The 18,302-nt window shown below is 46.8% G+C and overlaps 1 protein-coding gene across 1 annotated transcript in view; it reads left to right on the top strand.

The window, feature by feature from the left end:
• Positions 1 to 4,508: 4,508 nt before the first annotated feature.
• MED13L (mediator complex subunit 13L) overlaps positions 4,509 to 18,302 on the top strand; it is a 202,749-nt gene continuing 188,955 nt past the window's right edge. Inside the window, exon 1 of the mRNA XM_068161794.1 lies at positions 4,509 to 5,456. Coding sequence (XP_068017895.1) covers positions 5,385 to 5,456 — 72 coding nt within the window. The 5' untranslated portion in view covers positions 4,509 to 5,384. The remainder of the gene's footprint in view (positions 5,457 to 18,302) is intronic.

The following is an 18,302-nucleotide window of genomic DNA, read 5'->3' as shown; positions in this document are numbered from 1 at the left end:
CTCCGGATAGGGATGGTTGTAAGCAGACTGCACAGGTCTGTCTTGCACTATCTATTGATACTATCAAGCAAGGACAACTGATTCACAGCCCACACTCTAATCACTAGCAGGACTTAAACCATCAGTCTCATGAACAAAAGTTTTGCTTAGCTATTCACTTTCTTCTTAGACAGAAGTGGCCATCCCTTCAGAAGAGCGATATCTTGGTTTAAAATTCAGGCATTTTTACCTTTCCTAGGAATGAATAAACATACTCATGCAGCCATCCCTGTGTCTTCATAAAATGAACATGACAATCTGTAGATTATCAGTGCTTCAAGAAAACAACCACACACACACACAAATCTACTTAGGATTGCTTAATGCGTGGATTTTTCTTTTCATTGTTTTTGATGATAAAATTAAATGGTGTTCATTTCTTTATGCCAGGGAAAGAGTTGGGTCGGTTTCAGTTGGGGCTTTGGTTTAGTTTTACTTGCCGGTTGGGGTTTTGTTTTTTCCCCCCACTTTCGAGTCTTCAGTTTATGGAAGCAAAGGCTTTTGGTTTAAACCCAAAAGCATCATGAGTTTTTATTTACAAACACTTGTACAACAACAAAAAAAAGGTAAAATTATTGGCTGAATTAATGCAACCTTGTGAAAAGCAGACAATGACACCCCTGGAAACATACCTGAAATAAGGCTGTCCTGTACCGTGCCAGAACATACAATAGCAAACAACAGAAACCAGGGAGAAAGCACTTCCAAAATTCTTTGAGTTTTAGTAAGCATTGATGAAATTAATAACCTGAGGAGAATGTATTTAAGTGCAACTCAACAGCAAAGGGGAAACAAAATTTCTTTGTTGCTTTTTTTGATGTGCAGAATAATTAAAGACTATTTGCTTGCATGAAGTTCATGATTTGGGTCTCCTATCATTTTCCCCCTCCTGTCCTTTCCATCACTGGGATTGCAGGCAGCTGAAGAGGAAAAGTTAGAATAAACAATAAAAATGACACTTGAGTAAATTGGACACAAGACAATTATTCCTTACGCTGCCAGAGCTGGAATTTGTGCTAGTGAATAACCATTGTGTCTAACTCAAACACGTGGAAAACCACTTTCTACCTAGAAATGAGTTGTCTTTGATATGAAACATCAAACACTACTTCTTTTTGACACAGAAAAAACTTGGCTGAACTCCAGTTCTGCTGCTGGTGTAGGAAAGGCCAAACTCTCTTAACCCAGACTGGAGGAGCCCTGTCTGAAACGAGCACTTAAGTCAGTTGTGTTCCTCATGTAAATAATCTTTCCTTCAGTTGGAGGTACTTGAAAGTACAGCAGAGTGGTTGTATGTTAATACAAAGTAAACCCAAGCAACTGTTTGACATTCTGGCTTTCCTTCAGCCTCCTGACATCTTTGTTTCTTCCTCCATCTTTAGTTTGAAGCATAAGCAACACCTGCTGGTGGAAACAAAGTCTACGGAACTGCTGAGCCATCCCCCCGGCAGAACAGGTTTGATCATCACTGTGAGCTCTGGGTAAGTTGGTCTAGAAATAAAATAAGTTAGGACTGATTTTGTGAGGGCAGGTACCTGGCTCCTGCATGGAGTGCTTCTCAGCTCTGTAGGGTGAAGGCTAAGCGTCACCCAGCTGATCTCCAGGAGCCTGGAAACTCCTCTCTGCTTCTGGGTGTTGCAATTGCAGCTTGCACGTTCATACACCAGGGAAATGCAGCGAGAGGTTCCTGTGTCTTGCTGCTGTTTCGTTGAAGCAGAGGCCCCGGTGTTATTGCTTGTGTTCATTGATTGGTCTTTAAAAAAGAAGTGAACAATAAAAAACAACAAAACAAACCAAAAAACCAGGGAATAAAACCAGGGAATAAAACCTGAGTACCCAGAGCTGGGAAACATGTTCCACCACATACCATCTAGGATAATTACACATGAGCAAGTGTCGCTTGTATACGATATCTGTGAGGCGAACAACTTCTGCTCTCAGTCACGCTATTGTCAGAAGACAGCAAGGGAACTTTGCTAGTTTGGGGCTGTGAAGCGAGTGATTAGACTGTAATGATTTCTCTGCCCTGTGATCACTGCACACAATGTAAGCCCAAGTGACTGGCAAACAACCCAAGGAGATGCTGTCTGTATGCAGTTCAAAACCAAAATGAACTTTGACACATGGGGACATGGTCAAAACATTTGACTAGCAACCTTTTGACTAAAGCTAGCAGCAACCCTTCAGCTTCAGAACACTGACCTACTACAGGTGGTTTAATTAATTAGCCTGAAAGATTCATCAATTTAAGGAGTAGATAATAGTGTTTATAAGAATCCTGAGCAATGGCCATAGTATGAGTGTATTAACATTTCTGCCCATGAAAATGGATCTGAATCATGTGTTAGACCCCACATTTTCATGAGAAAATCCAGCATAATAAGTCATCGTGACTTGGAAGATCCAGGAGAGGAATGCTGACAACTGGAAATACCATTTGGAGGGGAAGCAGCATATGGAAGGAAGATGAATTCTGCACAGTATTGTTAGCTTCCTTGGGCTAAGCAATTATGTGTTTCTCAGCTTCAAAATATTTCTATAATACAAAAATCACATTTTTGATGATAAGGGATGTTCTTTTATTCCAGCAACAGAATGAATACTTCCTCAAGGGGTTTCTTGTACCCTAGGTGTTATTCAGGGATGGTGCAGTGTCTTTACAGAGAACTGTACTATTTTAATGTGGAGGGATGTGTTTTTTGGTTGGTTAATACACGTTGCTTGACATCTTTACCGGTGTTTATAAGACTGATTGATAAAAGGAAGGGGTCCTAAAGGGGTCCTGGATGGTCCAAAGTGCTGCCCTGATTCTGGATTGCCAGGCTGCAGTGTGCAATTTGTAGACTATGACAGTTTGGGTACTTTGTCAGCTCTGCTTCTCAAGAATTTGGGGCTTCTATAGCATCTTTGTGCTGCTTTGGTCCTCCTTGATGAACTGAAGGAGGACAAAAGTTTCTCCCTAGGGTGAGTCCAGGCTTTCTTTGGCTGACTAACATGTAAAAACAAAACCAAAACAAAGCTAAACCCTGCAGTTGTAATTGAACTGAATAGTTTATCTGTGTTGGAAAGCATTTTTCTTCTGAGTGTTAGAAGCCCAGTCTTTGCAAGGCAGAATTGCCGTTCAGGGTGACAGCGGTGGGAACAGGGCACGGTGGGTTGGATGTGTCAGATGAAGAACAGACGTAGTAAGAAGCCTGGTCCTGGTGGAAACATGTTTCTGGCCTGAATTCAACCTCCCCGTGTACGTAATTGAGGTAAATGGCTGTGCTGCTCGTTTGACGTTAGATTTGGCACTCTGAGGTAAGTCCAAACAAACCCCATTCAGTCATTAGAGCAGATGCTAATCTTCATTTGGTACTGAGAAGAGTAAATTGCAAAAAAATCAGATTAAAATCCCGATAAGGAAAGCTGCCACCGAGCAGAGTGAGAACTTTTTCCACTGAATCAGGCCAGTGAAAAGGTGTGACATTTCTGTACTGAATTGCTGTATTTGTCTTACAGCAGAACTGCTAAATAATCTTCACCTTTTGAGCAGCAATGTTTGCTTTCTGTCACCTGTGGAACACTGCTGGCAGTGAGGAGCTCAGGTAGGGGAGCTGTAATCTCTCTGAGCAGATCCTCTCCTGCTGCTTAGAATCAAAGGGGCATTAAAAACAGTGACAAAGTAATAGGCTACAAATTACATATTTTAAACAAAGTTTAAAAAATATCTGTTATCTGTGTCAATCCGGTCTTCTTCTCCGGAGCAGGACTGTTACGAGAACTAATTCCATTTGATTAATTCCAGTATTTTCCAATAGATTTGACAGGGCAGTAACTATTCGCTGTGCTTAAAGCTGTTCCCGGTGGCAGGAGCCTATGGCTGCTTTGGACTCCAGCGCAGCTGCGGCTCACGGGCTCTGCAGATCTTGGGGCTGAACTTGACTTTTCGCAGGGCGCGTTGTGGAAGATGTGTCCTGATGTAGAGACCGGAGCGAGTACGTTGTGAAGCCGGTTTGAAACTACAGTGACAAGCCCCAAGTGTCGGGGGAGGACCTGTCAATGTCCGTCCCGAGGGTGAAGTGCGGAGCAACAGATGGGAGCGGGGTCGGGCAGAGCCGGCAGCTCCGCCCCGAATAACTTCTTTTAAGTAACGTTTTCTGGCGGCGAGAGACCCCTCGGCCGAGCCGAGTCGCAGACGGCAGGAAAGCTCCCGTGCCGCTGCTCTGGCAGCACCAACAAGAGCAAAGTTTGGGGGGTGGAGGGCGGGATCCACTCCTCGGCAGCGACGCGACCCCAACTCGGCCTCCGCCGCTCGCCCGCTCCCGCCGTGGCCTCCCCGGGCACCGCCGCCGCCCGCTCCAGCGCGCCCCCAGCGGCCCGGCGGGCGCCACTGCGACGGAGGGAGGGGCTGGGGGGTGCCCCACCGCCGGCGCCCCCGCCCTCCGGCGCGCGTCACGTGGGCCGCCGCCATCCAATGGCGAGGCGAGCTGCGGCTGGCGGCCGCCATTGCTGTCAGAGTGGAGAGAGGCAGAGGCGAGTGTGTGAGGAGGAGCGGGTGAGCGGGGCCGCTGGGCGGGCAGCGCCAGGCGGAGCGGGGCGAGGACGGGCAGGGACAGTGCTCCCTCTCTGGGCCGGGGCTGCCGCCCTCCGCCCGCAACACCGGGAGTCCCGCACGGAGCGTAAACAAGGCGGCGGCAAGCAGCGGCAGCGGCAACAGCAGGAGGAGGAAAACACCATCCACCCACAGCCAGCGGCGGCAGCAGCGAGGGGCGGCCGGGCGGGGAGGGGAGGGGACACGGCCTCCGCCGGCACGCCAGACAGCGCCCCCCGCCCGCCGCCGCCGACACTGCCCGGGGCCGGGACCCTCCCCCGCCCCGCCCGGCCCGTGTCCCGCAGGGGCCGCCGCTGGGCCGCGGGAGGAGGAGGAGGAGACGACCCTCCTCTCTCCTACCTCTCTGCCCTTCGCCGCAACGTGTGCCCTGGCCGGGGGGGGGCCAAACCTGGACGCGGAAGGAAGGCCCCGGGCCCCCCCCCCCTTCTTCTCTTCGCCTCGGCGGTGCTGAGGCGGCCTGCAGGACTGGAGGAGGCTTTCACCCGCACTGCGTGCTGAGGGGCTCGCACCGAGAGGCGCCGCCGGAGCGGGCCGCGCGGGCTGAGGCTCGCCGGGCCGGCTAGAGAGGAGTGCTCCCTCCTCCCCCCTCCCCCCCCCCCCGTAGCGCGCCCCCTGCCGGCCGCCCTCCTCCGCTCCGCGGCGAGGGGCCGGCCCGCGGCCACCACCGAGCGGTGCCCGCTGCCTCTGTCCTCCACGCTGCGCCCGGCTCCTCAGACATGCCCCGCTCTGGCGGCCGGGCTCGCCGAGGATCATGACTGCGGCGGCGAACTGGGTGGCGAACGGGGCCAGCCTGGAGGACTGTCACTCCAACCTCTTCTCGCTGGTGAGTGCCCCGGGGATGGGGAAACGGCGGCGGTCGCCGCTACTTAACCGGGCGCTCCGCCGCGCAGCAAGTTTGCCGGTTGGGTGCAGCTGCCAGGGGCTTTATAGTCGGGGCCCGTGGGGCTGCTCCTGCGCTGGCCCCTCCCCCGGCCCGGCTCCCCGTGTTTATTTTGCTCTTTAACGTGGTTTGCTGCGAGTGAGTGGCTGGCGCTCTCAGCTGCGCTCCTCTCCAGAGGAGAGGGCAGAGGCGACGGATGCTGTGTCCCCTGCCTGCACGACCATCTTCGCCGGTGAACAGGCTCGTCTCCTCGCGTCCCCTAGCACTCCGTGCCCTGCTGCTTTGTGCCTGCCGAGCTAGCTGGTAGGGTTTTCCTTTCTGTTCACAGTGACAAACGTCATTTCGGCAGCAGCAGCCAGCAGTCGTATCGGGTGATAGCCTGTCGAACTTGGGCTCTGGGCTTGTGTGACCGTATGTCAGCTGTTGTTACAGCGTGGGTTCTGCTTGGCTTAGATCGTGCTTGGGGGCAAGAGGTATAAAAGCCCCAACCTTACAGTTTCCTTCTCTGAAGAGAAACTGGCTGCAAAGGCAGTACGCGGGATAGCTCGTTTCAATAGATGCTGTCTGCCCACCTCACTGGGAACTGACAACTTCCTACTCGTGGTTTAATGTGGCAGAAATTGTGGTGTCAGCCTTGGCTAGCTACAGGTTTGTCATTTAAATATAAACTAAGAAAACAGTTTGTGTAAGGGCAAAGCCGCTTGGAAAGACATGGCTTTATTTTACCTGACACATGCTGGACCATTATCCCTCCTGGCTGGGCAAACAGCTGGGTGAGTGAGAGAACTGTTTGATCATCAAGAGCCTTCTAGTGCTGCCAGGGATCATATTGAGGGGAAGGAGGGACCGCAGTGCGTGGCGTGGTGTAGTTAAGTGAATAATGCAACTTTGGGGCTAGCATGAGGAGAGATTTAGTGTGGCTTCCCCCTCCTTGCATCAAAGCTCTGCCAGAACTGGAGGTGGGTGCACATGTTGTGCTTTTTCTAATAGAAAGGAATTTTTAGCTCCCTTGTAGGAAAACTAATTAAAAATGCAAATGATCCAGCTCTCTGGTTTTTGTTTTTACCTTTTGCTTGTTATTTTGCCTCTCTTTTTAATGTCTCTATGTTTGGGTTTTATTTTGCTCCTAGCTTGTAAGAATCTGGGGCAAGAGCCATAGCACACAGCTAGAGATTCTTCCTGGAGAATAAATGCAGTTCTTTGGCTTCTTAGGGCACTGTTCTGTTCTTTAAGCTTGTTTCTGTGCTTCTGTTTGATGGTGTGTTCTAATATTTATAAATACCTCTCAGGGCTGTGGGTATGGAGATGCAGGAATTGTTACAGTGGTTTTGACTGCGCTGCTCTTACCCAGTCAGAAAAATCAAGCAGTGAGCATGATGTAGACAATTGGATCTGATTGTAAGAGCAAGGTGGTGGTGAATAGTTCGTCCTCTGCAGAAGAGAGATGTGGAGCCCCTGTTTACTAATGGAGAATTGAGCAGCCTGGTTTTGAGAAGCTTAACTTTTCATGTGGTTGCAATCTGCAGAGCTGTCCCTGGTAACAATGAGTGTTGGTGTGCAATTAGCATAAATTATCAAGTGAAGTTATTCCATCGTTATTGTGGCTTGGTCTTTTGGTTCCCCACTCCCCCCCTTACTAGGCTAGGCAGATGTTAAATCTTAAGTGGGTGTGTAATATCACTGAAATGAGTTTAGCAGAATTCTTTTGCAAGTGAGTTTAATAATAGTAATGAGCTTAATGTGCAACCCTTTAATCTGCCCTGTAATTTTGTGGGAGGTTTCCATACCTGTAATGTGGTGCTGTGTATTAAACTGTAATTTTTTTATTGTTTTCTGGCTCTGGTTGCCAAAAAGAGAATGCAATAAATTGGTATGAGGGTTTTATACTTTTTTTGGAAAGTATTGGGATGGTTTGTTTTAGAGGATGTTAGAATTGGTTAGGATTTATGTATCAGTGACAGATAGGGAGAAAGGAAATGCTGGAGATAGGTGGCCAGCACCACTGACCCTTTCCCCTCCAATGGTCATATTCATTTCAAAATGTATGAAGTGCTCCAGCTACAGTAGTCTGCATTCCCAAGCAGAGAGGCTTCTGCTAATCACTTCCTTTCTCAGTGTAACAGAACAAAACCTTGCACAAACTAAACCTGCTGTGCATGGGAATTTTTCCTCTTCTCTAGGAGGGAGCTGCAGTACAAAGCTTTCTGAGACTGATTCTGCTGTTAGAAGTTGACAGTTTTTTTTCATCACAAGCTTTGTTTTGGGTGGGACTCACAAGGAATTATCTTGACTGGGGAACTGGAGTTCTGAAATAGTTCTAATCTCGTGTGATCCCATTCATTTGGGTTGAAATACTATTTCCTCCCACAAACGTTTGTGGTGTTTAAGAAGAATGCTGCCTTCCCACCCCAGGGAAGCCAGAGCTCTCTGCTGAGCCTGTCTGCTTGCTGTAAAGGATTTGGGTGGCTTGAACAGCTCATGATTTCTAGCTTATTTTTCTGTCAGCTATAGACAGCCTGTAGAGAGGTTGGGTACCACTTTTTTTTTCCCTGGATCTTCTTACACAAAAGCTTTTCTAAAAGCTTTTTCATAATTGGTTCTTTTTTTCACCAGAGAGGTCCAGAAAGTACAGAGCTCAGAATAGTTCACCTGAGGGGAAGGTACAGTCTTAACTGAAGGTTTTAAACTCTGAATGTCCCGATGCTGAGTGTGATCTCAGGCTTGCATAGCTGGGTTTCAGGAGGTGTCCCTCGGGTCTTGGTGACATGAAGGGCTCTTGTCCCTACTGGGCATTTCTCTATACTGAAGCAGAGATCCAGTGCTGCTCTAGAAAATGGGTTAATAATGGTTGTGTGCTCTCTCAGGCAGAAAAACCTCACAGACAACCCACACAAAGAACTCTGAATTCTGCTCTAAATGTAAAGCACTTCTTAGTAAAGTGATGCAAGGGGCAGTTTGCTTATTTGTCATCAGGATACAGGTCAGGTAGAAGCTTGTTCATAGTGGCATGCACTGATAGGCTTGGTCACTAGGAACACCCTTGCTGTTCAGAATCACTGTTTCTAGCACAGCAGTAGAGGAATTCTGTTTATCCTAACTCTCTCTGCAGCAGTCAAAATATCTGCTGCTGCTTCTGCAAAGGAATGCCTGTTTATCAAACCAGCATTTACTAAGCAATTGTTAAGGGCCAGTTTATTTAAGTACTAATTAAGAGTTGTCTAATAACTATTTAGAGACAAAATGTTCTGAGGTAATACACTTTATGTTAAAGCTTCAGACCCTGCTGGCAAAGAGTCTTCCTGTGAATAATCCTTAGCCATAAAAGTAGCCTTACTGAAATTAATTTGACTTTTCCTGTGACTAAGGGTTAATCATATGACAGTGAGGGCTTGGGTGAAGCATGGAGAGGTCTCCTCAACTGGTAGTGGTGGACCCACAGGGATAAGTCAGTCTCTGAAAGCTGGGGTGAAGTTGCATAACACTTTGTGTGCTGGAGGTGGAAAAGGAGTACAGCAAAGGGTGTCAGGAGTGACCTGAAACTTGGAGTAGCTTTTATGAAGTGAAAGATTAGATACTGTAGGAGTCTTCAGCCTGGAAAAAAACGTGATTGTGTTCTTGGAAAGTGAGGCCTATTTATAGAGGGCTTCATAGCAGCTGGTATGGGAGATGTCGTGACTGCTCCTTTCAGTGTGTTCTTGCAGAAACTGCTGCCAGGAGGGTCTGAGGAGCAGGGATTGTCTCTGTGTTCCACTTAATATGCAAAGGCAAGTGTACAAACTGTAAAGGTCGGTGCTGCTGTTGATTTTTTTCGGTTCCCAAACAGGAACAGAAGTTGTTGCTTTCCCTCAGTGAGTTTTGTTGTGGTTTGTAGGAAACTGAAAGGAGCCAAGGAAATCCAAGGTGGCATTTTGAGTTTTCCCCTTACGGGTTTCTGATGGCACCACAAAGTGAAGAATGCAGAGGCTGCCGATGAGGTGCTCTCTGGTGGTGCATAATTATCAGTTAAGGACTTTGTAGTAAATGGTTGATTGCCCAACCAAATCCTTAAGTAGTAGTAAATGAACCAGTAGTTGTTCTTGCTTGTTGTAGTCTCATAAATGCAGTGCTCCAAGCAGTCGGCAGGTGCTTTGGCATGCAGGATGTTAGATCACTACGTGCAACATGCCTTGCTTGCTTCACTTTTGTGTAGGTGTCAGTTTGCATGTGGGTACACTTAAGAAGTGTAATTAACCTCTCAAACTCTCCAAAAGTATTTGACTCTTTACTTATCTTTATCCTGAATGTTATTAGGTAACAAGATAGCAGAAGAAAAGTGACATTAGAGAGCTTGCTCACTTCCTGCTAATAAAAGATGCTTTCAGGTTTTAAATCCCTCCAGCAGCAGGTTTTTATGATGTCCTGTCAGAGTCTTGGACAGTTTAATGGTATCTATAGGGTGTGAGTTTGAAGAGCAAGGGCTCAAGATTTGCAAGAAGTTAGGGATGGAGAGACATTCACTCAGCTTGCACTGCTTCAGGAGTGGGTTGATGACTCTCTGCTGGGTAATGAACCTTCTCTGAACACCGCAGAAAAACTTGGGGCTTGCAGGGGTGACATCTGATCAGGACAAAGCCTGCTGAAGAGTCTCAAGCTAGCTACTGAGAAATACTGAAGTGAAGTCCTGATTGTCTCCTGAATGTGACATCTGCTGGGGCTGGGAATCCCTCTGCAGTGTCAGTGTTCTGATTTGGGTGACAGTGTGAGCCCTTTGGTGGCGTGGCTGTTGGGAACATCAGCCTGAGTAAAGGATACACAAATAGCACAAGTATTAGGCTGCTGTATTAAAACAGTAATCCCAGGTAGCTGCATCTTAAATGTCATCATTTTCACTTGCTGTAGTGCTGTCTGAAAATACAGATTTCTGGATTTTTCTACAGAGTTACTGCAGTACTGCCATCAGAACCCCAGTTCTCACAGGATCTTAGGGGTTGGAAGGGACCTCTGAAGATCATCAAGTCCAAGCCCCCTGCCAGAGCAGGACAGGTCACACAGGAGTGCATCCAGACTCATTTGATCTTGATTATTAGTTTGTTTTCCTTTTCCCCCTTCTGCTTCTGGGAGCACTTCCTCAGCTGAAGGAGAGCAAAGAAGGAACTCCTTAATCCTATGCACTGACCTTTCTTCTATCATTTCCCTCCTTGACAATGCAATTAGTTTGAAAACCTGAACAAATGGAAATTTTGAACTTCAGTGGGGACAAAAAGAAGTGGTGGATATGGAAGGTGTCTGCTGGATGTGTTAATTTGGTTAACTTAGGTCATTAGATGAAGAAGGGATTTTTAGGGACTTTCATTTTCCTTTAGTCTCCATGTTTTCAAGAAGTTTGTGCCTTGGTAGAGGGCTGTAAGGGGGGTGTGCAGATGCCCTTTTAAAAGAGAAAACTCAATGTTAATGGGATGTTCTGCTTTGTAATGAGTTGAACGTCACACCTCTCGCGTGAAGCTTTTTCTGTGCTGGATGAGAAAGCTTAACTTGCTGTCTCCACTTTCCTTTGTGGAATTACACCACTTCCCCCTCCTGCTCTTAATTGTTACATCCTTCAGTTCTAGGAGAATCCAGTATCTGTCAGTGGGGTTTGACTACACCATCCCTGCTTGTAGCAAGAATGCTGCTACAAACATTCTCCCTCATCCCGTGCCTGGGACCACACTGCACCTTCCTGCATCTTTCATTGTCTTCCCTTGCTGTTGCATCTCCTCACAGTGCTTACACTTCCTGAGCCCTACTCCTCCTTTGCACTTTGCTTACAGTTCTGTCTCCTGACTCCAGTACACACCAGTAACATCAAATGGATTTTTTCCTCTTTTTTTCTCCTTTCTTTCTGCTTGCTCCTTTGTATTTGGGGAAGGTCTCCAGTTGATGCCCACAGACTTACTACACTGCTGTCCTACAAACCCTTTTCCTAAACTGGTCTGGGGGATCCTACAGATGACTTAACAGCACTGAATAGGTGGTGGGTCTTGTCAGACTCCTGCTTTTAAGGCTGCTAAGTGTAGGTGTAGATTCTTCCAGGTCTGTGTGTATTCAGTTGCTGTTTCCTGGGTGAGTTGAGTGCACTTCTTTGTGTGCAGAGTCCAGCACAGCAGGATTTGTGACTTATTTGTGTTAATATGGCACCAACATGAAAAAAAAGCTGTGCTCTGACTAGAATTGTGCTCATTCTAGCATTAACTTGCCAGTTTTAAAGTGCACAAGTGTTTCCAAGAGAGGATCCCAAATAAATGCAGATTTGTTTCTATGGAGCTTGTATTTACACGGGGGCATCCCTCTTCCTCAGGCCAAACTTTTATACTGCTTTCCTTTGAAGCTCTAAGTACTGGTTTAAAAATAGATCCTCTCCCCTGAGTTCCCCACCACCAGCCTGTAGTTTCAAAGAGAAACCAGCTAATAAAAATACTCTGCTCTAGCAGATTTCAAAATACAAGTACCCCCTCGTGTTAGGTTCCCCCTGCACAGGGTTGTGAAGTGCATAGCACAGGGATAACAGGGCTGCGATGCTGGGAATGACAGCCTGCCTCACTCCCTGCTGTGGCTCCAGCCAGCTCTGCAGCCTTGCCTTGCTCTGATGGCTGTACTCTGAAGTGATAACGACGTTTGAACAGGAACCACTTTGATACCGTACACTCAGAGCTTTTCAGATCAGGAGGGTTCTTAGCATTCTGCTTAGTAAGATGATGCCTGTTTTCCAGTGTCTCTCAGACAAAAGGTTTAAGGGTTCTTTCCTTTGGCTTGTTCTGGGAATTTGGATTAATTTTGATAAAGCCTGACTCTCACTCCTTGCCTCAGCCTGCTTAAGAAGTGTTCTTTCTCACCGAGTCGTGTGTGGCTGGATTCACTTCCCTGAGCAGAGTGGCAGCAGTGCGTATGGAAGTGATGACTTGAGCTTTCGGTGGTGTTCTCTCTTTGTTTCTCTGAGGCAGGAAATGTTACTGTGTGTTGCTGTTGTATAATGTGCCCCTAGGCAATATTTACATTTATGTGACTGACACAGATGAGCTCAAACATCCACAGCCAGCAGCTTAGCACAACGGAGCAAAATCAGCAGCCCTCTGAAATTGATTTTCAGTCTGAGATCTAACACACTTATTTCTGTGTCATGTCTCTGCTCCCTTTAGTCAGCCAGTGTTACAGTGTAGTGCTCATTCTTCTTTATGAAAAGACAATTATTAATTACAGAGCACAAGGTGTGGATTTCTTTCTCCCTTTTCCCCCCTCCATACCCCTTCATTCCCATTCCATGCCCTGGTGACCCAGTAGGATTCGTAAGCTCACGTGTGAACTTGAATTGGGCAACTGACCTGCAAAGGCATGGGCTGAATTGAGATCAAAGGGGCTGTGTGACCACAATCCATGTCTGAGAGAAGGAAACTTAAAGCTTGCTCAGTAAAACTTTATTAATTCATCTTTAGCTCCAAGAGGGCTCCAAGTGCCTTGTCAGTGCTTTGTTGCCTATTCTTATGGCTCCGTCTTTGCCTGTAAAATACAACATTTTACCCATAAAATACAGGGTTTTGTGAGAACAGAGGACTGGAAACACAATTCAGGGGAAAATTCTTTTGTACCTCCTGACCAGGCATTGGCAACCTTCAGGGTCTTGTTAATGATGTGTTCAGAACTAACAGTTTCAAGACCTAAGTTTCCAGGAGTTTTGGTTTGTTGCCATATGGATCCATGACTCTTTGTCTTTGAGTCTTTGGCTTGCTGGGAAGCTTTCAGATCTAATCAAGTGTATCTGCAGTCTTTTAGCATCAGGTGTTTTATGAATCTCAGCTCATCTATGGGTGCAGTGTTACTGAATTGGAGGGCAGCTCTCAGAGTTCCCAAATCCATCCCAGGAACATCTTGTGACCGTCTCAAGTAGTTTTGTAAAACGATAGCTCCTGTGCTGACAGAAGAGGTTAATTGCTTCAGTTACTCAGAATTCACTGGTTTCAGGTTTAACTCGGTGTTTCTGGCTGTTTGATTTGCATGTGTATGTTAATACAATTCAGAGTTGAGCTCTCCATGAATTTCCTTCTGGCAAGAGTTGCTGGATTCTTGGCTTTGCAAGAATGACCGTAAGAAAGCTGGCAAAATGAAGCTACAGGTCCAGTCCTGTAGTGGATTTATTTACTCCTTTCTATATTAAGGGAGATTCTTGAGGTGGTGTTTTCAGAGGGCTCAGGGATCTTGGCAAACTGTAACAATCTGAGCTTTACTTGATGTCATTGCTCAAGACAGGTTTGATGTTGAGAACCGGGGCTATCTGCTTGTATATTATAGAATGGCTTAGCTTGGAAGGGACCTTAGAGATCATCTACTCCAACCTCCCTGCCATGGCCAGGGGTGCCTCCCTACTAGGTTTGGTTGCTCAAGGCCTCATCCAGCCTGGTCTTTAACACCTCCATCCAGGGAGGGGGCATCCACAACCTCTCTGTGTGTTCCTGTTCCAGAGCCACACCACCCTTGTACTGAAGAACTTCTTCCTAAGGTCCAGTCTAACCCTGCTCTCCCTCAGCTTCAAATCATTCCCCTTTGTCCTATCACTAGACACCCTTATGAAAAGCCCTTCTCTGACCTTCCTGTAGGATCCTTCCAGGTATTGGGAGGCAGCTCTAAGGTCTCCCCAGAGTCTTCTCTTCTCCAGGCTGTGACCTGTCTGGATGCATTTCTGTGCAACCTGCACTGGATTCTATGGTCCTGATCCGGCAGGGGGGTTGGACTTGAAGATCTCCAGAAGTCCCTTCTAACCCCTGCATCCTGTGATCCTGTGAACAACCCCATCTCCCTCTGCCTGTCCTCACAGGAGAAGGGTTTGCAGTCCATGGATCATCTTTGTGCCCCTGCTCTGGGTTCACTCCAGTAGCTGTGTGTCCTCCTTACGCTGGGGACACCAGAACTGGATGCAGTATTGGAGTATTTCTGCACTGCTCCCACCTTCCCAGCCCAGCGCCAGGTGGCTGGGCCAGGGCACATTTGGGCAGGCAGCAGGGTTTGCTTTGCAGGTCAGCGATGGGCATGTGTAAAAGGGCTGCCCAAGCTGTTGTTAATATTCAGTGAGCAGTTCTGCTTAGATGTGCTGTACAAAAATGTTCTAGTATTCAGTTCTCAAATGCAGGTTTTTGTTAAGGGAAGAAAAGGAGCTGCATTCTCTAACTCACTGTGCCAAAGTTTACTCTGCTCAGCTTGTTGCTTCCTCCAGCCCCTCACCCCCCCATATGTCAGATTACTTGGTTTGGGAAACATCTGATAGTCCATTGTATGACTCTGATGTTTGACATTTCCTTCCTCCTTCAGCTTAAAAAAAAACTACAGTTGGAGCAAGAGAGAAGATTCCTGCATTTACTTGTGGATCTGCTCCTACTCTGGGTATTCACTGAGCTCTGATTCCCTTTTTGAAGGGCTCTTGGAAATTTGGAAACTTGGAAACACTGTCTCAGAGTAAGGAAGGGATTCCTTGGCTAGCGAGATGCCACTTTGCTTGCTGTTGTGTGCTACCTGAAGTGTGCAGTGGTAGTTTGCATTTCACTGTCCCTTCCTAACCAGCTCCTCAGAATAAGTTACAGGGTAGTGTATTCTGTTTTTAAAAGAAGCTGGCTGAAGTGTTACTGAGCTCAGAGGCACCTTTGAGTCTGCTCTGTAAAACAGTGTCTGTAAGCTGACCCACAAGGGAGGTCACTACCGAAGCCTAGGGTTTGCTGCAATGAAAAGAATGTCTTCAGTAGCTTCTGGTTTTTGTCTTGGAGATGGCATTTTGCCTTCAGGCATTATACATTTGGTTCTGATATGGGTGAACTTCACTCCACTTCTTCTCTTTCCTGTAAAACTGCCTCAGATCAAAACCCCACATGTCTCGTTTTGAAAGGCTTCCACCTGCTTTGGCTTTCTAAGGTGATGTGTTCTCCAGGGACCTGGGGAGGTCTTCTGAACCTAGATTGCTACCTGTCCACTACCTGTTCAGTTGTTCAAGCTGGCCTTTCCATTTTCCCTTTCTCACATGTGGCAGTGGGATTCTATCAGGACAACTTCCCGTTTTGTGTCTCAGTCCAGCACCAGTGTGGAGGTGCTTGCCCCTGAGATGCAGCCATGTGCTGTCACTGCCATCTTCCAGTTTCCTTATGTTTTTCTCTTGAATCTTTTTGACTTGAAAGCATCTCTTCAAGTAGTGGCTAAATCTCAACCCTTTGGCTCCCAGCCATGCTTATCACACTGTCCTTCTACAGCTCTGCTTGATGAACTTGGTTCCAGCCTCTCTGGTGGATGAGAACTGATGACCCAGGTTCCACTTTGGAATGGAGCTTTTCTGAGTCAGTTAAGGAGCTGGAGATTTGCTAACCAAAACCATGCCCTGAAGGTGAAAGGTACTGATGTAATTCAGAGTCTTTCCTCAAAAATCCTTCTTTTGTTGTTCTATGATTGTGGGGGTTTTTAACAGCTCATGGAGTTGATTCTGAATAACCATTACTGTTTTATTGATGGTATCTGTCTGAAGAACATGGCATGGAAACAGCTTTACGGAATCAGAACAAATTCATAAACTCATAGAATGGTTTGGGTTGGAAGGGACCTTGAAGATCATCTAGTTCCAACCTCCTGCCATGAGCAGGGACACCTCCCACTCACCCAGGTTGCTCAAAGCCTCATCCAGCCTGCCCTTGAACACCTCCAGGGAGGGGGCATCCATGACCTTCTTGGGTAACCTTTTATCAGACACTTTTGTCAGATTGCTCCTTGTTTCATGCCTGCCACTCAAAACTTGTTGGGAGTTTCTACATCTGCCAAAACTGTTGAAATCCAAACATTCATTTTGGAGCTCTTTTATATTTTCCATGAGGAAAGCTGGTACTCGGTTGCCAGCTCAGATGGAGACTGGTCTGACTTTTTTCCTCTTTGAAACAATCTATTTCATGCTACCTCCTCCCACAAGGGCAGAATCCCACCTACATCTGGGAGAGAGAGGGGGAAGACCACCTCAGTTCTGTCACGGCTGGTTCCTGCTTAGGCCTAGCAGCTCATGCTATTAGTGTGTGGGGGTTAATGATGGTATGTGGGCTCTTTTGTTTTAGAAGTATCTTGGGGTTTCTGCTCCTCAAATCTATGCTGTAGTATCTCAGATGCCCCCAGGTGCAGCAGTTCATCAGGAAGATATCTGATAATAGGATTTTGGTTACGGTTAAATCCTTCACTGAGCCTTGGCAAAGATAAAAGTTGACATAGAAATGCCCTGACACTGTTGCTTGTCAGAAACAGCTCTGAAGTAGTAGCATTTAGATAATCTGTTCCAGGGGGTATGAAGGAAGAGGGCAGCATGGTATGAAGAGATTTATCCAGCTCAAAGCCCTTCTGGCCGCACGTGCTGCGTGCAGCTGTGTGCTCAGGTTCTTCCTGTTTTCAGGAGCAGATGGCAACAAACCAGGGTCAGCTTTCACATCCTTCAGTTTTCAAAGATTGTTGATGGCTGTCCTTTATCCTTTCTGTCCAGCCACTTGACTCTGTGCTTGTAGAGGACAAGGATTAAAGTCAAATATGCCATTCAACTGGTGATTGGTTGCATATTAAGAGGAAGGAAGCTCAGCTGATTGTTCAGCACAGGTCTGCTGTTGGCCATGTAAGGCTCCTCTCAAAATTAGGTTTTCTTTCTAATGCATTGTTTTTCCCATTCTTGAGTTCAGAGTATAAAGAAGTTTGCAGAGCTCTTGCCACCTTTTCTGCCAGTAGCTTGGCCCAGCAGAAGGGTCCTGCTGAAGCTGAGCCACGGCTGGGTGGGTGCAGGCCAAGGCCTCCGGTGGCTGCCCTATGCTGCCTCCCTCTCTGAGGGGCAGAGGGGATAAGCCCCGGGGGAAGAGAACACAAACCATTCCCTGCTGTTTTCAATTGGGTAGGATCAAGAGGGGAGTGTTAATGTGGTGTTTAGGAAGTGATCTGATTTCAGGCCACTACACAGAGCTGAGATAGTTTTGTTGGCTTTGTTAAAGCAAGAGCGATACAGACCCGGGAGCAGAAGATGAGAGACTGTCTGTGTACAAGTGCTTGTGCTACCTCAGCCTTACCATGGTAAGCTGTGCTATCCACAGAGGAATCTTTCCTAGACTGCAGAACTAAAGCACAGCTAGGAAGAAAATGATTTTAAAACCTTTTAACATTTCTTTTTGATGAAGCAGTTTCTTCTTTTCCTTGATGTGTTTCTTGCCTCTCTTCTTTCACTTCACCTGATGGGGACTTAGGCAGATGTTAGTAAATATTTGATGTGAGTGGGAGTGAGGGACAAGAGTTCTTGTCAGCCTGTGTTTGTCTCCCCCGTAAGCAGGCGTTCTTACAGAGCAGTTTCCAGTCCTCCAGTCTCTGTCCTTTTGTCCTTCCTTCCTTCCTAGTGAAGTGTATGGAGATGACATAAATTCTTTCTGGTATTTAAATGGCTGGAGCAGAGTGTGAAATGATATTTTGTTGCTGTGTGAGGATGATGTAGTGAAATGAAACACTGAAACCAAAACAGATGGTGCTAATCTTGAATCTGTCTGCAAGATCTTATAGCATTTAATTAAAATGGTGCTGTAATTCCCATGACACCTTTAACTACAGTTTAAATTCTTGGACTGTGAACTAAGGACTTTCTTATGCAGATTTTTACTCCTGTGCATAGTCCTTAGTATGAGTCTCTGGTGGCTTCAGAATAGCTACTTACTTGAATGAAGCTCTCTAAGCTGAGGCTCTAATAAACCTGGCAAATATATATATGGTGTTTACATTTTTTATGTTCCAACTTGAAGCATA

The sequence above is a fragment of the Melanerpes formicivorus genome, unplaced genomic scaffold (assembly GCF_026170545.1).
Source record: "Melanerpes formicivorus ecotype bairdi unplaced genomic scaffold, bMelFor1.0.p_v2 SCAF_60, whole genome shotgun sequence".
Lineage (NCBI taxonomy): Eukaryota > Metazoa > Chordata > Aves > Piciformes > Picidae > Melanerpes > Melanerpes formicivorus.
The sequence above is the reverse complement of the archived record's forward strand: the minus strand, read 5'-3'. Positions and strand labels throughout refer to the sequence as shown.